Genomic DNA, 23137 nt, shown 5'->3' with positions numbered 1-23137 from the left:
TTTAAAATTTAATTTTATAATTACTTTATGGTCTTCATTTTCTTTGTTTTGTCTCTGACTATTGAAAACTTAGCTCTGGGCTGGCAGTGTTTTTTGTAGGCTGACATTTGGGGACCATTGTCATGGATTTTAGGAAAAGACTTTTTACTTCTGGGAGGGTTGTTAAGTAATATGTGTAAGGCTCCCAAATAGTGAGTGGTTAGGAAGTGGCTCACTTTATCATCATTTAAATTCGATATAGTATTGTTTTATTCTTTTTTCTGATTCTTAGTTTCCCAGTTTTAGGGAAGTGATGAGGTGACATTTTTTTATACATACCACATGGACCTCTAAATTCTACATTGTTTTACTGTTCATGTTTGGTTTTGTTTTGTTATGGGGAGACATTTTCAAGATTGAAAAGTGTAGGGATTTTTGTTTTGCTAATAAAAAAGTAGAAACCAAAGGAGAAAAGGTTTGTGATGATATATGAACATATTTGAATATTACTCAAATATTTCTATAGTTGTTAAGGTCTTTTCTTGAGGAATCATACTTTATGATGCCTTTAAATGAGTTAGCCGAGGATCTGGGGTAAGACTCTTCTTGGGAGAAAACAGTGAGTACAAAGGCCCCAAAGGAAGGCAGTTAGTGTGGCATGTTTGAAGAACGGCAAGAAGGACCCCTGATGGCTTTGGATGTGGATCAACAGAATGAACGTTTGCTGCCTTGTCCTCTTCTTATTTCTGTACATCCTCTCGTGTAGTCCACACCCTTGTTTCTCTAGTAGTTGTCATTGTGGTTGCTCTGCATGAAGTTCTCTGTCTCCTTAGCAGCCGTTTTGTGTGATCTGCCAAGTGACACCTCTGTTAGTTCTTGGGTCAAAGTGTCTAAGGGTTCTGCTGTCCTTTACACAGATGACCAGAGCTGGCTCTTAGCTAACAGGAGCATTTTTTTTTCTTGCAGGTAAAGTGCAACATACCAGTTGTTCTTTGCTTGGAGATCTTGTTTTGGCCATTTTAATATAGAGGCTGTTAATGAAATACTTTAAGAAACTGAAGGGTTCTTCCATGGGAAGTTTTGAACTCCTTGAAGGCAAGGGACTGTTGATTTTTGTTTCTTATCTCCAGCATCAGTCATATTGCCCAGTACACAATGAGTTTCATATGCTGTCTTTCACCTATCTTTGATTTGATTCTCAGAATAACTTCCTTTTGGTGCCATGTTGTCAGCTAGTTTTCCAAAGATATGCCAGCTTTTCTTTTTTAACATCTTTATTGGAGTATAATTGCTTTACAATGGTGTGTTAGTTTCTGCTTTATATCAGAGTGATTCAGCTATACATATACATACATCCCCATATCTCCTCCCTCTTGCATCTCCCTCCCACCGTCCCTATCCCACCCCTCTAGGTGGTCACAAAGCACCGAGCTGATCTCCCTGTGCTATGCAGCTGCTTCCCACTAGCTATCTATCTTACATTTGGTAGTGTATATATGTCCATGCCACTCTCTCACTTTGTCACAGCTTCCCCTTCCCCATATCCTCAAGTCCATTCTCTACATCTGCGTCTTTATTCCTGTCCTGCCTCTAGGTTCTTCAGAACCATTTTTTCTTTTTCTAGATTCCATATATATGTGTTAACATACGGTATTTGTTTTTCTCTTTCTGACTTAGTTCACTCTGTATGAGAGACTCTAGGTCCATCCACCTCACTACAAATAACTCAATTTCATTTCTTTATATGGCTGAGAAATATTCCATTGTATATATGTGCCATGTCTTCTTTATCCATTTTTCTGTTGATGGACACTTAGGTTGCTTCCATGTCCTGGCTATTGTAAATAGAGCTGCAATGAACATTGTGGTACATGACTCTTTTTGAATTATGGTTTTCTCAGGGTATATGCCCAGTAGTGGGATTGCTGGGTCATATGGTAGTTCTAGTTTTCGTTTTTTAAGGAACCTCCGTACTGTTCTCCATAGTGGCTGTATCAATTTACATTCCCACCAACAGTGCAAGAGCGTTCCCTTTTCTCCACACGCTCTCCAGCATTTATTGTTTGTAGATTTTTTGATGATGACCATTCTGACTGGTGTGAGGTGATACCTCATTGTAGTTTTGATTTGCATTTCTCTAATGATTAGTGATGTTGAGCATCCTTTCATGTGTTTGTGGGCAACCTGTATATCTTCTTTGGAGAAATGTCTGGGTAGGTCTTCTGCCCGTTTTTCGATTGGGTTGTTTGTTTTTTTGATATTGAGCTACATGAGCTGCTTGTAAATTTTGGAGATTAATCCTTTGTCAGTTGCTTCCTTTGCAAATATTTTCTCCCATTCTCACGGCTGTCTTTCCGCCTTGTTTATTTTTCCTTTGCTGTGCAAAAGCTTTTAAGTTTCATTAGGTCCCATTTGTTTATTTTTGTTTTTATTTCCATTTCTCTAGGAGGTGTGTCAAAAAGGATCTTGCTGTGATTTATGTCATAGAAGGGCACATTCTTTTGAACACTTCTGGAAAAGTTATTAATCTTTTTATTATCATAAATATACTCAGTGATGTTTTTGACTGAATGGGAGAATAAAGGCCTTTTTTTTTCCCAAAAGGATAAATCTTGAAATATTTTTATATAGGAGATAACTGGGTGTCTGTCTAGATTGGCTCCTTCTGTTCCAGCCTGTCTTGTCATGTTAAAAGTTTAGTGTTTAGGGCATACATTTTAAGTAATTTTCTGGATGATCTTTGAAGAGATTTGCTGGAGACCCTACAGGTTATGCTGGAGACCCAGAAGGGAAAGAATCATCATCTGTTGAAGCCCTAGGTCTGTCTTACTAATGAATAGCAGCTGTACGGCTGGTAGCTCGTGTACTCATTTGGCAGATGAAGGAATTGAGGTTTAGAATTATAACCAAACATTAAGACCACATAGATTACATGAATGAATCATTGTTTTAATTTATTCTAATAGGTTTGGATCAGAGCTCTACTCTTGTAACCATGCTTACCTCAAAATAGTTGAATAACCATTGTTCTAGGCCATGGGAAGTCAGGCCTTTTATAACATTTGTTTCCTAATTTATTACTTTAACTGTATAATGTTTGTTATAGATTTAATCTTGTGATCACTTAAACGAATATTTTTAAGTATTATTTTTTAGTTTCACTGTTTACTAGTTGCCCTCTTTAAAAACTTATATATGCTTTTATATGACGAGCAGTGTAAATTGTTTTATGTAGAAAGTAAAAAAATAAACCCTTAATCATTAAAGTTAACAGTGTACATCTATAATAATCCCTGGGATCATGTCTTAGTGAGGCCCCCACCACGCCTTGGGAAGTGTTATTAATTGAGGGGGGAAAGTTGCTCTCTAAACAATGGGGTATGCCTCTAGATTAGTATAAGTAGAAGTCTCAAGAAGGTTCTCTGAACATCTTAAGATTCTCAAGTGAATGGCAGCAAGCCTGACTTTCTTTTCATAGCCAGAAAGTTTTCTGAATTCCCTGAGCTCCCACTTTTCTAGGGACCTCCTCCTCCTTCTCTTCATATGCTCTTCAGGATTGACTCTTTCCCCTGCAGTATGTTTGTTGCTGCTCTGGAGTCTCTGGGGTCAGCATGGGATGTACTGCTGACTTGCAGACTTTATAGTGATGTATGGACAGGACACATTTCTAGTTGTCCCTTTGAGACTGATCTTTTGAGAAACAGCATTGTTTATGGTCGTGAGGAGACGGCGGGTCGTACAAGCGAGGGTACTTCTGACAGCAATGGTGTGGCTTACTTTTCCCAGGAGCCAACTGGTGTCCTACAGTTTAGTTTCTTTCTTACACTAATGACTCAGCATTAGCACAGCCCCTGCAGGTTAAGGACTCAGTCCAGTCTCACCAGTTGTCCCCACTTCAGATGCCAATTTCAAGTCCTTACACCTGACCATTGGGCTATAAAGTCTGGGGATTCCCTACAGTTCCCTCCTCAGGTTTGATAATTTGCTAGAATGGTTCAGGGAAGTCAGGAAAACACTTCTTACATTTACTGGTTTATAACTCAGGAACAGCCAAAAAGAAGGGATGCACAGGGCAAGGTATGAGGTGGGGGTAGATGTGTGAAGAACTTTCATGCCCTTTGCAGGTACATTACCCTCTCGATCCCAGAACCCTGTCATTTAGGGTTTCTGTGGAGGCCCCGTCGTGGCTACACGATTGATTAAATCACTGTCTATTTGGTGATTGACTCAATCTCCAACCTCTCTCCCTTCCCCTGATGTAAGAGGTGGGGCTGAAGTACTAACCCTCTACTCATGCATTGACTTTGTATTCATGCCTTGGTCTTTCTGGTGACCAGCCCCAATCCTGAAGCTATCTAGGCGCCCCCAGCCACCGGTCGTCTCATTAGCTGACAAAAGACACTTTTCAGTTCTACGATTCCAAGGGTCTTAGAAGCTCTTGTGTCGGGAACTAGGGACTAAGACCAAATATTAATATTTTAACCAATGATGTTCCTCTCACCCATATCATTCAGGAAATTCCAAGGGTTTTAGAAGTTCTGTGCCAGAAACCAGGAAAAGACCAAATAAATGTTTCTTTTTATGTGACAATATCATAGCGAGTATGATTTAAATAGCAAGCTGGGAGGATCATGTTGGAGAAGTATTTAAAATACATTGGAGGGACCTCCCTGGTGGTCCAGCAGTAAAGAATCTACCTTCCAATGCAGGGGACGCAGGTTCGATCCCTGATCAGGGAACTAAGATCCCACATGCCGCAGGGCAACTAAGCCCGGGTGCCACAGCTATTGAGCTCGCGCGCTGCAGTGAGAGAGCCTGCGTGCCGCAAACTACAGAGCCCACATGCTCTGGAGCCCGCACACCACAGCTAGAGAGAGAAAACCCGCACGCCACAGCTAGAGAGAAGCCCGAGTGCTGCAACGAAGAGACCGAGCGCCACAACGAAAGATCCTGCATGCTGCAACTAAGACCCGACGCAGCCAAAAAAATAAAGAAAATAAAAAATAAGATAAATACATATTTAAAATACATTGGAAGGATGGAGGGGAGTTGTAAGCAGGCTGCCTGTGAGGGGCTACTTACTGTGATTTCATCTGCAAGTAATTTTAGAGGCAGAAGTTGTGATTGACCTCTTAGTACCCAGCTGTCACAGGTATAAATCAAATATTGTGGTTTAACTTTTATTTCTTCTTGAGCACTCTTAGTGGATTCTATATGCATATCTATTTCTACTACCTTTCTCCAAGAGCTTTTATTTCTGCCAGAAATATTCGGAGTTGGAGGCAAAAGCTTGGTTTCCTAGGTGTAAGTCAGAAAGAATATTTTTAATATTCTGGGATACTGTGTGCATGATCCAGGAGCTTGGTGCTTGGTTTGTAGGCAGGTAGGTTCTACTGATTGTTTTTTAGTGATGTGGCGATTGGAAAATTTTAGAGCAGCCATTTGAGGGTGCTGCTGGTATGACAGCAGTGTTTTCAGTGGTTTACTTCAGTACGTTTATCCAGGGTCATGTCTGTTTTCCCCATTCCCCCACCACAGTAGTGCTTGTCAGGGGGCTGGCTGTCCTTCATAGGAGGCCACTTAAACAGAGGAAACACGTCTCCTCTTGTGTTTCTGTAAATACAACAGTCCAGGAATCTAGATTTCTGCCATGCGATAAGAGGCTCACCAAGAAAAAAGATAATTAAGTGTCGGCATAGAATTTTTTTTTTTCCCTGCTATAGCTGGCAAACCTTGCAGACCTTGAAGAAACGAGAGAAAAGAAGTCCTTCTTGCAGTATTGACTTGTTTTCTTTTTGCTTAAGCATTACTCGTTGATTGAGGAAAACAGTTTATGAGATTCTTGCTTGACTGTGAGAACACAGTCTACACCAGCTTTATTAGGGCTGTGTTGTTCAACAGTGACTCTGTGATACTAATACTTTTGGGTGAACGGGCACATGTATAGTCAGTGATTCTCAGTCTTTTCCTCAGGACTGCTTATGCTCATAATCATTTTGAGGACCCCAAAGAGGCTTCATTTCATCTCCTTTCTTTTCTTTTCTTGAACTCCCTTCCCTTCCCTTCTCTTCTCTCCCCACCCCATTTGCCCCCTTGCCCCTTTGCCCCCTTTTCCTTCCCGTGGATTTACCTTAATGGTACTTATTTGCTGAAATTTAAAACAGGGAAACATTTAAAGTAACAATCATAAATGCATAAACAGTTACATTTCTTTTCTTGACTTCATCAATTAGTTCTATTTTCTAGGTTAAAAACCCCAAATTACTCTCATCTTTATTCATGTTTTCTATTATTAAAACAATTATTACTTTTTGTCCTTTTTTAAAAAAATTTTTTTAATTAAAAAAGACTTTTTATGGAAAGGCATTTTATTTTAAATATAGCAGTGTGTACATGTCAATCCCAAACTCCCAGTCTATCCCTCCCCGCCCCACTCCCCCGCTCCTCCGTAACCGTAAGTTTGTTTTCTAAGTCTGTGAGTCTGTTTCTGTTTTGTACTTATTTGCTGAAAGTTAAAATGGAAAAATCTAAAGTAACAATAATAAATGCATAAACAGTTACATTTATTTTCATAAGAAAGTAACAGTTTTCCCAACCATAAAAATAAAGAGAAGAGCAGCATTGTTTTATATTTTTTGCAGAGCTCTTTAATATTGAGTTTAATGAAAATTGGATTCTCATGTCTGCTCTGCATTCAGTCTGCTGGACCATGTTGTTCTGGTTGAGGTATATTTGAAGAAAGTCAAGCTTACTTGGGATACATGGTTAGAAGGGGTGCAGTATTTTAATAGTCATAAAACTTGACAAATGGTGGTTTTTTAAAGATTAGTTGCAACATGAAATCTGAAATCCCATCAGTGAACTTTTTGTTCTCTATTAAGCTAAAAATTCATTGGTCTGTCTTGCACTTTGAGTGGCTCTTCTATGCATGCGTGATTTTGTAACGTCATGCATTGGTAAACAAAGATCTGTGTCATACAGGTCTTTTTATATAATATTAAAAAATTACATTTGTTATTATCACCATCAATTCCATTAGAAATAGCTTTAATTATTGGGAAGCTGTCAAGCTCACAAAAGTGGATACAAATTTTCCAAAGTTCTAATTTTGACTCAGAAGCTTGAATTTCATCATTGTCAACAAATACTGTCAGTAGTTTTTTTGTTAAAATGAAAGCTTTCTTTGTTCACGTTCATTGCTGTCAGATACCCAAGTCTGAATAACCATAGCTTGTCTGTTAGTCATTCGTTCAAGTAAAAATGGTGTTCCATGAAAAAGGCAGCTCATTCAACATGCGATTCAATTAATTACACATGTGCTTTTCCCAAGACAACCATTGAACTTCAGTGTGCGGCAGAAGTGCTTTATGCATACATCCCATTTTATTGCACATTTAATAAAATTGATATTTTTTTCTTTTGCTTCATCAAGGCATTGTTAAGAGAACAGCCCCCCACCGCCAACTGCAAATTTGAGATAGTCAAGAATATAACGACTGCATTGGTGCCACTGCCTTGATTCAAGCTAAGGCACCAACAGTTTTACCCTTCATAGCTTTTGTGTCACCATTACAGATGTCAGCAGTGTGACACAGGCAAATAACGTCTTCGTGTTATTATTTTTTCAGTTTATTTTTTTTAATTTTTATTATAGTTGCTCCTTCATGTTATTATGAAATTGACAATACAGACCTCATGAAATTGTGTTGTGTGTCTCCTAGAGTACACAGACCTTACTTTGAGAACTGCTGTTACACTATTAGCTCTTCTTTTGTTCTTGTTGAGAATTACAGTTGGGAAAGAAGGGAGTTCTATGCTGGTAACATTTCCCAAATGTTTTTCCAAACTTTGATGCATTTGCACCAAGGGACCTTTCTGTTGCCTCATTCTCTCTTGATTCTATAGCAAACTGTGGCACTCGGGGTGAGACCCAGAGCTTCTGAATGTTGCTGTGCTGGTATATTAAAGAGATAATTATAGTAATAAAAACATGGGTATTCATTGAATGCTTACAATGTCCATGTCCTTGTATGTTTTTTTTTTTTCATATTTGTATATATTGTGGAATAATCACCAAAATTAGTCTAGTTAACATACATCACCACACAGTTACAAATTTTTTTCTTGTGGTGAGAAAAAGATCCACTTTTAAGATCCACTCCGTTAGCAACTTTTAAATACACAATACAGTATTAATCAATCAATTACTAGTTGACTATTACTAGTTAACTACTGATATATTGATATCTTAATATTATATAATAGTTAACTATTTTTTTAACATCTTTATTGGAGTATAATTGCTTTACAATGGTGTGTTAGTTTCTGCTGTATAACAAAGTGAATCAGCTATACATATACATATATCCTCATATCTCCTCCCTCTCCTTGTATGTTTAATATCTGCCCCTGCCCTCTTCTTTTGTGAAGGTGTTGTGAAAACTAATTTCATATTTAAAAAATCTTTAAAACAGTGTGGTCTATTTTCATTGCCTGACATCTTACAAAATGCATCATATAGGGAAGTAAATACATACCAACGAGATTATAGTGTAACTTTAGAGGTTCATTAGTTAACTATAGTTGAAGAGGAGGAGGAGAGGAAATTCCTAGGCATAGTGATGCCAAATGATCAAAACACTTAGAAGCTACGATGCAAAAAACATTTTCCCTCTTCCGTATATTGGAAGATAGAAAGTATTTTTTTCAAAAGTAACTGGATGAAGAAGGTACACTAAAAAGAGACCAGAAACAGGAAAGGTGTTTAGAGGCTGAAAGGGAGGATTTTCATTTGGAATTGTGTGATGATGAGAGTATTCAGATATCCTGAAAGTACTTTGCCCCCCAGAATATTTAAGGCTTGTAGTTTACATGAATATCGTGAGTCTGGGAAAGGCAATAGCTAAGGTTAGTCTATTCTTGAACAATGCCATGGTTCAAAGGTAAGCAAGAGCTCTTGGAGATAGAGGAGGGGTGAATAATTTGATGAGATAATTTCAGGAAGACAAAATACTTACCGTCAAGAATGTGCCAATGTTTCTGACTTTTAAAACTAAGTTAAGGGCTTCCCTGGTGGCGCAGTAGTTGAGAGTCCGCCTGCCGATGCAGGGGACACGGGTTCGTGCCCCGGTCCGGGAAGATCCCACATGCCGCAGAGCGGCTGGGCCCGTGAGCCATGGCTGCTGAGCCTGCGCGTCCAGAGCCTGTGCTCCGCAACGGGAGAGGCCACAACAGTGAGAGGCCCGCGTACCGCAAAATAAATAAATAAATAAAAATAAATAAAACTAAGTTAAAATCTGAATAATCATTATCATGTATTTATGATTAAATGCCGTTTCTTTTTCCCCTCTCATAAAATTCAGCATGGAATTGACAGACAGATCATATGAAAATAAGATAATTGGATGGATTTTACGTAATAACATGTGCATTATATAATCACTTCAGAATTTACAAAGAATTTTAGCACTTTGGAATTTGAAAAGAAATTTTACATTTACTATTTCATTTTAATATTAAAAAGAAAAAAGACGCCTGAAATAGGTGAGAAAGGAATAATCACCATATGAGAATCTATCTTATGGAAAGAGTTAGAATTTAAAGCTAGGTCTTTGGGGGAGTTCCCTCGCGGTCCAGTGGTTAGGACTCAGCGCTTTCACTGCCGTGGCCCCAGGTTCAATCTCTGGTCAGGGAACTAAGATCCTGTTAAGCCTTGTGGTGTGGTGGGGGGGTGGGGGGAAAGCTAGGTCTCTGGACAGACAGTTCCTGTACTTGGGACTGCACAGTGTTCCTGCCATGCTGCTTTGCATACTCTGGCCTGGAGAGCATCCAAACAGAAGACAAATGCTCTTTGGGCCAGAATATGACCTCATTTTGGGGCAGGACAGCTGTAGAGCAGGGTCCTCTACCAGGTCAGTGTTGAGTCTGAGGACAAGTTCAAGGTGTGTCCTAGATCAAGTCTTAGACCAAGTCTGCCAGAGGGCTTGGCACACACACTTTCCTGCTCTCTGGCTCCATTGTTAAGAATTGTTCTTTTCCTGTACTTCTTGTTCATTTTCACTAGGCTTTTAGGAATTAAATATTTCCTTAATCCCTAAAAATATTTTGAGAACTCATCACCTTATCTTATGACCATCTAAAGGAATAAAAGCATCATCCGTCTTGTGAGTTTCCATCTTTTTTAATAAAGCAAATGATACGATAAATTCATTGTGAGCCAATAAGTAGAGTCCAAGTTATTCAAACCCAAGGATTTTTTTTTTTCAGTTTAGATCTCATTTTTAGTATATATGTTGGAGATATTAGCTATTAGACTTTTTGGTATTTCAAGTTCCTGGTTAACTTTCACTCCCATCTTTCATTTGTCAAATTTTGGTCTTCACAGTAAGTCTTCTATTGTGTATTATAAGGAAACTGAGGTGGAAACTGTTAACGTTTAGTGTCAGATTACTTTATTTCAAATGTAGGCAAAGGTTCTTACCTTTGTTTCAAACACTGCCTCTGACTGAATGCTAAGCATTTCCATTGTAAATAATAATGCTGCTGCCGATACCGATACCGTCACCACCACCAGGACCGCCATGGAAACAGGAACGTTCCCTTTTGCTTCAGTTGGCATTTGATGTCTTTTGAATTATTTTCAGCCTAATTTAGCTCTTCCTATTTTCCACTTGAGCAAATCCACTTTGACTTTTTCTAAAACAGGTAAGTCAACAAGGCAAGGATAGGAGCACATTAGTTCATAGGTATACCCCTTCTGGGACTTGAGGACATTGCTCTACAGTATTTATTTGCAGCACTGAGACAGCTGGTGAGGAAGTTTAGAGTGTATCACAGCTGTATAGACATCAAGTACTAGAGGTAGCTGTGGTTGCTCCCACCCGCTTCCATATACTGTCCTCTGCTATAGGCATGAGGAATTTTCCTCTTAACCTGTTATGTCTTTCTGTATTTTTCTGGCCTTCTATAAATTTTTGTAAAATGTCATTTTTGTGGAATAGATCTATGCCTCTTTCATGTTAACAGATATACATGCTTAAGAGATTTGACCCTCTGGGAAATCATATTGAACAAATGAGATTTAGCATAGGGATTGTCTTTTATACCCATGTAATGGCAGTATATCGCTTGGCACATGATAGGTGCTCTGTAAATGTTATTTTCATGCATTTTGAACCTAAAAATTAATTAAATGAAATACAATTAATAAACTTTTATTAAATCATGCACAATGTTAGGTCAGAAAACTAAAAATATCGGTAAGACAGGTAGTGGCTAGCAAATTCCACTGCTAGCTGGAAGATAATCTCACACATATAAACCCTTTTACCCTGGGAGGTATCATGGTAGCACAAGAAAATGGAAGGAGTGGAGTTGAGAGGAGAGAGCGGTTTAGTGATTCCTGGCAGGGATGGGGAAGGAGTGGAAAGGAGGGTGGTCTGTGTGGCCGTTGGATCTCAGGTGATGATGCGGACGATGAAGATTTTGTTTCACCTCTCGGAATATATTTGAAAGATAAAATAGGTTTCCTGTCTGACATTAATATCACAGGTACTTTGGAGTGTGTGCTTCTTTTATAATCAGGGTTATTGTTTTAACCTGAGTCCCCTGCTCACTGTGTTTTCACACCCTTTCTCTTAAGAGTTGCCCGAGGTTCCATCGATTGAGGAGGAAGTGGAAGAAACCGAGTCTTGGGCAAAGCCTCTGGTCCACCTTTGGCAGACGAAGTCCCCAAACTTTGTGGCCGAGCAAGAGTATAATGCAGCCATGGGCAGAATGGAGCCGCACTGTGCCATCTGTGCTCTGCTCATGCCCTACTACAAGGTAGCCAACGGGAGGGGCCCCGCCCACGTCTCCTTTCACTGCAGCACTTTGTGTGACTGTGAAAACACAGGTGAATCTCTGTAGGGTTAGTAGGCACATGAAAAGGAAGACATTAGTACTTCTGTAGCTAGTGGCTATCATAGAGCAGCAAATGGAATTCCTGAGTGCCACTTGAGAGACTTTTCTGTGACAGTGCTTTATCATTTTTGAATGTCTTGGTTTATTTCAGTCAAGGGGCAATTCCAACCTTTCTTTCCACCCCTTTCACCAAGAAACACAGAGCTTAAAGCTTAAGAATAGTAGAAGCTTACAAAGAGAACTTAGATCTAGTCTCTGCTCTATGTTTGAAAATATTACTCTCAATCATATAAATGTCGGCTCTGGGCCCACATTTAAAATATCTCTCTTCATCTTCCCATGTGGAACATGCAAAAGACACAGCAGGACTCAATGCAAACTGAATTGTCCAGTTCACCCTCATCAGCCAGCCATTCATGATATTATTTTCAGAAGTCATTTTGTATATGTTATGCTGATAGCATCTTAGGTCAACAGAGGGCCACATTCCCCAGCACTAACACAGACAAAATGATCTTTCAGAATCTGGTAAGAGTAAAACTACCAGATCCGTTTTTAGATACAATATATTTTAAAGCCTGTTGATGTGAACATTGTGTTCTGGGTTATATTTTCACTGATAGAGTCAGAAATATTTTACTCAAGATCACATCATTCCTGGAGTTCCACATGAAGTAATTCTGGTTAGACGTTTCAGAGCATGAATATGTGTGATGTGCCCCATTCTCAGACCTTTGTAAATAGAGGAAGTAGTTCATTCACTTGTCTTTGAATGTGACACTGGTGAGTGATTAACCTTATTTTTATTTCCCATTTAGTCACTAATTTTCTGTATTTTCTTGGAAAAACTTACCTTTATATGGACTCTTGCTTCTGTATCATAATCTGCCTGTGTATTTCCCCGATAATTAAAAAATTCCAACTAAAATGATAAGATTTGGGGAAATTTATTAATATAGGGTCTCTGGGGATAATAAGATAGTTCATTAATTAGTTTCAAATAAACACTGAATATTTGTTGTATATTTTGGTGAGAGGTGACGATTTCTTTTTGAACATTATCCTTTGTTATTTAATGACATTTGCTAGATCTTTCCGTCTCGCTGTTTTAAAACTTTGTGGTGAGTCAAAAAGCCTTCAAAAACTCTAAATACTGTTGTACAAATTAAAACTGAGGTCTTTGAAGATACGCCTTCAGGTGTAACCAGGTAAGATTCTTCAGTAAATGAAATCAGATCTATTAACCTAGTGCAAATAAAGAAGCAAAAAAAGTTCATCAGAAGAATTGATGCTTTTCATGAACTATGTATTTAAGAATGTAGTTTTAGTAGCTCATCGATTTCTGTACCAGCAGATGTACAGAATACCCTCTCATTCTTACAGCTTAGCTTCTGGATGGGAGCCTGAGGAGCGGCACTGATAAAGAGCTAATAGTGGGTCTGGGAGAACAAGGGGAAGTACAGCAGCTGGAAGTTAGTGGATTAACAGCTATTAGGGGATTTGAGTGACCAGAGCAAGTGATCTGAGCTCTTTTCCATGTTCTTCGCTCACGTGGAAATATTCTGTTTTTCAGCCAGATAGCAGCAATGAAGAAAATGATTCTAGATGGGAGACAAAATTAGATGAAGTGGTTACTTCAGGAGGAAAGACTAAGCCCCTCATTCCAGAGATGTGTTTTATTTATAGCGAGGAAAATATAGAATATTCTCCACCTAACGCCTTCCTGGAAGAGGATGGAACAAGTCTTCTGATTTCCTGTGCAAAGTGCCGCGTACGGGTTCATGCAAGTAAATGAGTCTATCACTCATTAATCGCTGGCTTTTCAGTGCTTCACATAGTCTCTATTTCTCACCCCTTTGTAACCTGCCAAATCTATCACATTGTACTGTTGGCATTGTTAATGGTTAGATCATTCTTTATCACATTTCTTCTAAGAAAGTATGAATGGGTGTAATCATCCTTTTTCCTCCAATTTTATGTGGTATCAGTGGAGAACAGATCTGGTTCTGTTTGTTTGTTTGGGGTCATTGTGGGATTCCTTTCACATGCTTGAATTTTACTTAAAGTTTGTAAAAATTGAGTTTTAATCTCTAATGTTGATTCATGACTGTTTTCCTTTGTTACTTTTGAAAGAGAAATGAGTATTCTTTTGGTGATTTGGGGAATTATTGTTAAATTTAATTATCGAGTTAAAATTTTATTCTTTGTAAGGGTAGGGAGATCTTCATTGCCTTCCCGGGGGAAAAAGTGCTTAGAGTTGTTTTCCCCCAAGACTGAGAAAGTTAGGCTCCATACCTGTCTCAATTTGGTGTTTTTACATAATTGCGTTAAGTGGCATATACATTTTTTTAGATTGGTCTGCCATTTAAATCCTCTAAAATGTATAAAATGGATCTATTAAACATTGCAATTCTATTTTAAAGCATTTTAATATTCCAACTCTTACCAAGTCAGATGTTCTGTTAACGTTCTTATGTATGGTGTGAGTCTGTCAGTGTAGTATGAATGATTTATGATAAAGGTATTACCTTCTATATTTACCCCAGAGTAATACCAGTCTTGTGTTAAGGTTGAAATTGCCTGGCTATCTAGCATTTATTTATTAGATACTTTCATCTTCCCCAAGGAATTTGAACATGATGTGCTTGAAATGTAATTATATAAAACTTCTTATTTGCTTCTATCAGTTTGTAACACACATACACATATATATACACATTCACTCTACGTGATTATATTTATATGAGAGACAGTGCACCATATCACAAACAAGTTTGGATTTAATCTTGACTCCAGAATGCACTAGCTATGCAATTCAGCCATAATATTTTATAAACATGTGCTTGAACTAAACACTTTATGGTCTTGGGTAACTATGATAGGCTTTTCTTTGGGTAATTACATTTCTGTTATTTTCTCTTCCCATGTCAAATGTTATAGAAATTTGATATTAAAAATTACTCCTTTAAATTTTACTCATTTAAATCTTTTTAAACTCTTTCTTCAGGAAACCAGAGTAACACATGTTTGTTGATACCGTATAATTGCTACATATATTTATATCATCAGCTATCTCTTTACATCGTTATTTTGAGTCAGGCATGTACTGAATGGACAAATAGAATTGAAGACAGCTCTTCATCACTAACTATGAATTGTGCATCCTTTGTTCCTATCACTGAAATTAAAGCTAATTAAACATAATTTTTGAAATGTAGTTTTACATTACATTAATTTTATGCACTGATTTTATGTACATAAATATTGTGTCACAGTTTATGTATTGTCATTTTAAAACTTCCCCAAACTTTGCTTCATAAATTGCAACTTATTTTGAAATATGTTTTGCATGAATAAAGGACTAGACTTGACAATTTAGAAATTTTCTAATCACACATTAAGTATTATCATCAGTGTTCTCTATAATAACTGTTGTGAGCACTGGTAACTATTAAGATGCACACTCTCATTTTTTTCTGGCAGTGATAATCCTATTAGCTATGAGGCATGGGAACCAAAAGTATCTTTGAGCCAGCCTTGCTAATGTTTTGTTCTAAGCATTGAGAATCAAAAATGGTATGGTAGGCTGCTGTTCCGATTTTATTTATTCAGTGCTAAAATGTGTAATATTGTCAAAATGCAAAAGACTTTAATTAATGGATCCATACTATTATTTTACAGGTTGTTACGGTATCCCTTCTCATGAGATCTGTGATGGATGGCTATGTGCCCGGTGCAAAAGAAATGCATGGACAGCCGTAAGTGGCTAATTTTAGTATCTTTTAGCTCCTTTTCTCACTCCATCCACTGTGGGTCCATTTAAATCTAGTGGTCAGGTAAGATAGTACACAGTGCTTTTGTGTGCCATTCCACAGTTACCTGTATTTCTTTGTCTTCTCTTTCCAAATCATCCTACCTGGTAGCTCTATATCCATTGTGGAAATGTTAAATACAGTTCTAGGCTCACCGTTTGCTCAGGAACCTATGGAGACTACTGGTTTATTAGAGCATGTCCAAAGTATTGCTTCATGTTCTTGCCCAGCTCTATTTTGCAATTCTTGAAAATAAGTCTTCTAAGTAACAGTGAAGGTGGGAATCTTCAGTGACCTCTCAGGAAACTGTGCTAATTCACAACTATTCCACTAGCGTGAGGTCTTCCCCGCTTATTCATTCGTACATTCATACTTTAGAAAATTTTAGAGTGTTCTGTGCTAGGCGTTGCTGTGAACTTGAGATGAAACTTCAACAACAAATGGTTCCCCACTTGGAGAACACAGATTTCTCTTCACCTAACCTGTTTTTCCTGAAGACCCTGTTGAAACTTTAGCTTACATCCAAGCATTACGTTCCATTCTGTTAATCCACCATGTCACCCATTCTGCCATTTGATTATGTGCTACCTTAACTTTTCTTAAAAATTCTCTTTCAAGAGGTATCAGAACATGTTTGAAAGTGAAGACCGATCAGATCTCAAGACTGTATCCCTCACTCTTGATCTCAGAGCAGATGCTCAGCTTGATTTTGATTATAATAGTAGCATTTGCTTTATTCCTTAATGATCTCTAATGATAATGAATTAAATTTCCTTTGCAACCAAAGTTACAAACCGGAAGGACAATGCTTTACATGAGGAAAATTTATGTCATGATTATGTATGTTTAGCTCTCAGTGTTGAAATAGACATATGGTGACTATAAATTAAAGGCATCTGTGAGAATGTCTTTCTGTATGATTTTATTGCTGGCATTCACTCTGGGTAATGAGGGGAAAATGGGGCAAAATATGGACACTCTTTATAGTGCAAATAATCTGGTTTCATATTAGAGGTAACATCTCCAACTTAAGAATTCTTTTCATTAGTGGGACCAGATAACATTTTGGTATTTCCTTTGCTGTGTTCATTATGTTAACAAAAACTGTATAAATGTACAGCATCTTTAAAACAGCCATGAAGTCCTGCTATAATAAATATATTCAGCTCTTATTTATCAAGCTAGTTCTATTCATATTATATGAGCCAAAGTAAAGCCTTGTAGAGTCAGTTTTACTAATGATATCCCCTCATTCACCCTGAAGTATAGATTTAGAATTTAGAGATATTCTAATCCAGTTCACCAAGGCATGAAGAGTTCTCTGTTCCATCCACAGTTACTGCTTGGCTCCTGTGCTCACACACCGAGCAGTCCTGTTACCCAAGGTACTACTGTCCTTTGCATGGCAGAGCCAGGGCCAGGCCTAGGCCAGCCACCCTGATTCTAAGGCAGCTTCTGATCAATTATGTCATTTTCCTTTAGCATGTCTACAGAAGGAAATACTTAATCACTCTGCAACTGATCTGAAGCATCTTTCTATTAACCTTAACCCATCCGCACCCTCAGAAAATACAGTGTGCCTTTTGTATTTTAATATTGATACCATGTAAATCTCTCTTAATTTGCAATAAAAATGGGAGCTCTTAAATACAGCTTTGCATTGATTTTTTTAGACCTACATAATTTCTTAGTTGTAATTGGAAATTATCTGAATTCTCAGTGAGCCAATTGTTTTTTCAGTTTATTCGTTTTGAGTGAACTTTGTCCATGAAGCTCTATTTCTAAATTTTTCTCCTGAGAAATAATTGAATTTTATTTTAATCGTTGCCGAGAAGTAACTGATAATATTGATATTTTGGCTTTAACACCCATATTTAGTGTGGCATTGAGTGTTGCAATATTAATTTTTTACTAAGCACTTAAGTATGATTCTTTGGATTTTGTGGCTGAAATGATTGCATTTTGAAAGTACACTTAGAACTTGCTTTCTTAGGAATCAGTCTCACACTGTTAGTTTTAGGTTCCAGAGGAGTCCTAGACCTCCTTTTATTGATAAATAGAAGCTCTAAAAAAGCTAATGGAAATCTAACGAAGCAGCTGAGGTCAAATGCTATTTCATTGCTGGCTTTTATTTCACTAACTCTAATTACTAATTGTTTCCTGGGATTTTCTTTTTAAACATGGTTTGTGAAGGTAAGGCTTATTCATCATGAACACAAAACACTCCAAGAGCATATTTTGCTCGGGATATGTATTTATACAACAAATGTGATTGTTTCAGTTAATTCTGTTTCCTTTTATGATTAGTGCTTTGAGTATCTTGAGGTAAGAAAAGGGTAGCCTGAAACACCTTGTATTCATTTTCATAAGGTATGTGTGAGAATTGTATGTGGTAGTTCTATTTTTTAAAGATTCTTCTTAAAAAGAGTGTCTGTTGATGGGTGAATGGATTAAAAAAAAGGTTGTGTGTGTGTGTGTGTGTGTAGATACACACACATACACGTACAATGAATATTATTCAGCCATAAAAAAGGAAAGAAATCCTGCCATTTGTGATAACATGGATGAACCTGGAGGGCGTTATGCTTAGTGAAATAAGTCAGGGAAAGGCAAATACTGTATGCTCTTACTTCTATTGGAATCTAAAAAAACCCTGAACTCATAGATACAGAGCATAGATTGGTGATTGGCAGGGGCGGGGGGTGTGGGTGAAATGGGTGAAGGTGGTCAAAGGGTACAAACTTCAATTACAAGATGAATACGTTATGAGAATCTAGTATATAGCATGGTGACTGTAGTTAACAATGCTTTATTAGATACTTGAAAGTTGCTAACAGAGTAGATCTTAAATGCTCTCACCACAGAGAGCAGAGTAGATCGTAAATGATTTAATCACAAAAGATAATTATGTGAGGTGATGGAAGTGTTAATGAACCTTATTGTGGTAATTATTTCTCAATATATAGAAATAGCAAATCATCACATTGTAGAACTTAAACTTATACAATATGTCAATTATATTTCAATAAAGCTGGGAAAAAAAGAACACTATATCATAGAGATAAGTATCAATTATTTAAATTTTGGAAGCAAAGACATCTCAGTGATTATTTCATCCAGTCCCAGACCATAACTAAGTAAATAAGTTCATACATTAGAAGATTCTGTCAGCTTCAACTTGGGCTTGGTGGGTGAGAATGTACATAAGGCTGGAATCAATGTTCACAGACCAGCTGTCTTTTTATTTACCAATTGTAAAGCGTGGAAGTTGCTCCGGACCAAACTGCCCTGCTAGTTTTTAAGTAACTGGAGGCCAGAACTTTGTCTCATTTTTCTCTATAACGCCCCTAACACCTGGTATAGTGTTGGATCATTTCTGAACTTGCAGAGCCTTTATCTGTGACCTTGGTCTGTGACCTTCAGTGCTCTCACCATTTCCAGTTTTGGTTTAGTCCTCACTGTGTTTCATTTTGCTATTATTTCTTTACTTTAGCCACTTATGTCATCTAAAATAAGAAACAACAAGCTGTATTGCAGCTTTACCTGCATGTGTTAGAGGGAGAGATTAGTTACAAATTTTGAATAACACCCTAACTTGGATTCTAGAATCCTAGCTCCCTGCTCACATTCAAATGAAATGAAATGAAACAGTGAAATAATTCCCCACATACCTGTCTCTCCTGACATTCAGGTTGTATATCTCATAGTTCTAATTAAATATCATTGTTTTGTGCCTGTTTGTCCCATTTCAGTACTGCTCAGATAAATAGATCTGTATGAAAGCTATGTTTGCGTTTATTAGAGTATTTTATTTTGAGCCCTGTTTGTTTCCAACCCTTTTGTGATTACGTAATTCATTTTGGAGCCATTTTTACTCCTTCATTATAGTAGCGCTTTAGAGTGCATTCCAAACATTAGCAAGTTCTGTTTTTAGGTGTTGAATGTCATTACTCTGATTCTAGAATGTGTTTCTTGCTATTTTGAGTCTTAATTTGAATCTAATCACTTTTGACCTAAATTACTAGAGTTTTGTGTCTAATCTGTTTATGGATTTCCATTTTATAATGACTACAAGTTACTGCTAATTAAAAATATAATGTAATATTCTCACTGTAAAATTACAGAATTTGTATTGCTTTCTTTCAGGTTTTTTTCCCTACCATTTTCTTTTTTATCCCTATTTTGAAAAATTGTTTTTGAGTCTGAGTATTTCTGTAAAATTCCTGAACTCTACTGTAGGGCTTCACTTCTAATTATGAAGGAGGATGTTAGTTAAATGTCTAGAAATGAACTGGTAACTTAAATACTTTTATTGTAAAAAATAATAATCTATGTGCTGAATACTCTGTAGAGTATTAAGAGGTAATATGCTAATAAATCACAGGAGGATTTTCTATACTATCTTCTAAAGAATTTATAAATGGAATTCTAAAGAATAAAATATAAGCAGGTTAAGAGGTTAAAGAGGAATATGGATAAGATTTTCTCTTTTTAAAATTTAGGAATAATGTAGCTTTTTGGTGGTTGTTTCTTTGCAGGAAATCTGGATGTTTCTTTTGCGGTGGGGGTCACTGTGAGGCTTTGTTTTAGTGCCAAAATGGGAATGAAAACTTCATGGGAAGATTGGTAATTTAACATATGGGAAGTCACGTCATACTCAGATTTATGACTCTGACAAATCTTGAGTTGCCAGTCTTCTGTCCAGGGTAGCATTAAGCCTGTGCTGTAGGTTTTCATTGTCAGTGTGAAAAAGTCCAAGTAAAGTATCATTTGTGCTATGCCTTACTAGGGAGCTTTTTTAATCACCATATGTAATTCTTGGGTGGAAGGGAGGGGTAGACACAGTAGCTCACATACCTATAATCTAAAATCTTAATTACAGGAAGATTTAAAAGCAACGTAATGAGAAGGTTCGACTAGAGATGTATATCTAAGGCCTCTTCTCACCCTAAAATCCCTTGATTCTGTGTTGTTTTTTATTTCCATTTTGCCTTAATTAGTTTTCCTTAAGAATTGGGCACCTTCAAGAAATCTAAATTTATTCCTGTATTTCTTAACCTGGTCAGAGGTGATGAGTAACAGAAAAGTATAGGAATTGGGAGTGACACTGGTAATTATTGGCTGGATCAGTGTAGATTTTATGTGTTCAAGGAAACTTTCATTGTTTTTTAAAAAGTGACTTTAAAGGCCTTACTATAACTTTATCTACCTGATGTTCAGGAATCTGTGGCAATGCACATCATCCTCGGGATTTCTTTTTATTTCAATATATCCCTTTGCTCTTAATTTAGGAGAATTTGTTTAAATATTTTCGTTGCAAAGTAATAGAATAAAATACACAGTTGTATATTATATTGTTGGGTGGATATTGCCGTGCTATGAAAAGGTAGATTTTGAAATGGAAAATTAAAATAAAGCACCTTAAAGGTTCGAATTTTCATTCTGTATAATGAAATACATGAACTAGGCAATTGCACACATTTATTATCTATTGAAGAGCATTTATTATACTCTGTAGAATAATAAAGTTGTACTATATATGTATAACAAACATAGCATTCTGTTTTGTTTTGCTTTTTCAAAATGGTTTTAAGAAATCAAAACCCAAACATGAAATAGGTTTTCACCTTGGCCACCTATCTATTCACTGTCTTTATTTTGCTTATTTGTTTTTTTTTTTTAATGGACTAACAGATATGAGCACAGGCTATACCTTGATAATCATTTGGAATTAGCATCTTCTTTCCTTTTACAAAGAGTGGAATAAGCAATTGAAGTGATTAAAAATAAACATTTTGGTGCTGTTTGTTTATTTTTATTGCTTGATTATAAATTAGTGGCATCTATGGATTGAGTAGTGGTTGCCATTCATGCCCTCCAAGGCTGCACATAGCTATTTTTTAGCCTTTGAAAGAAAGTGAAGTGTTTTCTCTGCATGAATCATAATCACAAAGTTAAAATCTGGAAGTACCTGAGGTACTTACTGGTCTTTAAAAAACCCAACCCCACAGTGTTGCTAAAGCTTATGAGCTAAAGAATCTATGTCATTTGTTGGAACACATTTATCTGAACTCTTAATCTTTGGAATATACCTTAGTCTTTATTTTTTTTTTTAATTTATTTTATTTTTATTTATCTTTGGCTGCATTGGGTCTTAGTTGTACGCATGGGCTTTCTCTAGTTGAAGCGAATGGGGCCTTCTCTTCGTTGTGATGTGCAGGTTTCTCATTGCGGTGGCTTCTCTTGTTGGGGAGCACGGGCTCTAGGCGTGTGGGCTTCAGTAGTTGTGGCTCACGGCCTCAGTAGTTGTGGCTTGCGGGCTCTAGAGCGTAAGCTCAGTAGTTGTGGCAAACGGGCTCAGTTGCTCTGCGGCATGTGGGATCTTCCCGGACCAGGGCTCGAACCCATGTCCTCTGCATTGGCAGGCAGATTCTTAACCACTGCGCCACCAGGAAAGCCCATATACCTTAGTCTTAACTCCCTACCCTTAAGGCTCAGGTAAAAATGATCAACTTCTTGGAAAGTTGGTAACTCATCTTTGGGAACGATGAGGTCCCAATCCCTATAACTCTATGTACTCTGGCTAATAATGGAGGAAGGTGGTCTAATAGGTAGAGTCTGACTCCTACTTTGCATTGAGGCTGGTCCTATAGATAGGGGCGTAACTGATACGAAGCAACCCTAACCGCACTCTGTTAAATCTGAAGGCAGTGCTTTCTCTTCTTTCTCTCTGACATGGGAATTCTCTTAGGGTAGAGATAATTAAAGAAAATGTATGTGGCTGAGGATTATGTTACCCTTATCGCATAATACAACCATTATATCGCCTCTCCAACTCCTCAAATAAAAATAGTGGTACTGATAATAGATGTTAGAATTGCCAGTCATTTGGCTCTTGGAAGTCTTGTGTTTTAAAAAAAGTAATAGTTTCATTTTAAAATGTTTGACCTACAGATTCAGAATAACTGCTGATTTAAATATAAACCAATATAAGTAGCAAGGATAGAATTTTTCTAGCTTCCATAAAATTTAGTACTGGCAAAGACTAAAGAATTCTTCATCTATCTCAGAAATTTCATTTTACAGATACTGAGCCAGGGGTTTGAGAGAGTAACTTCTTTGTCCAGGATCACCCCCTCTATATGGTAAGAGAGGCCAGATTCATGGCAGTACTCAGGCCTCTCACTCTCAGTCCCACACTCTTTTTTTTTTTTTACTCTTCTCAGTTACTTGTTTTTAGAGTGGAAAGAAGGCTGAACGACCAGCCTAATTCTGAGCAATGTATCTGAATGATTTTTGTTTGTTTACATTGAAAATAAAGTCAGCACTAATAGTGTAATGTGGAATGATTAGTGTTATTGGGTGGTTGAGTAGAGCAGTATTCTTACTCTTTCATATTGACTCTAGTTTCTGCCTGGAGGACCTTTCCCAGAGCTGGATAATCC

The 23137-nt window shown here is 37.3% G+C and overlaps 1 protein-coding gene across 3 annotated transcripts in view; it reads left to right on the top strand.

Moving 5' to 3' along the window:
• The window catches only part of KDM4C (lysine demethylase 4C), a 407190-nt gene that overhangs the window by 230601 nt on the left and 153452 nt on the right, over positions 1 to 23137 (top strand). For all 3 annotated transcript variants that reach the window (XM_065879011.1, XM_065879009.1, XM_065879010.1), the window contains exons 12-14: positions 11621 to 11802; positions 13454 to 13667; positions 15562 to 15638. In XM_065879011.1, the coding sequence (XP_065735083.1) occupies positions 11621 to 11802; positions 13454 to 13667; positions 15562 to 15638 (473 nt within the window). The remainder of the gene's footprint in view (positions 1 to 11620; positions 11803 to 13453; positions 13668 to 15561; positions 15639 to 23137) is intronic.

Source organism: Phocoena phocoena, chromosome 6 (assembly GCF_963924675.1).
Source record: "Phocoena phocoena chromosome 6, mPhoPho1.1, whole genome shotgun sequence".
NCBI lineage: Eukaryota > Metazoa > Chordata > Mammalia > Artiodactyla > Phocoenidae > Phocoena > Phocoena phocoena.
The sequence above is the reverse complement of the archived record's forward strand: the minus strand, read 5'-3'. Positions and strand labels throughout refer to the sequence as shown.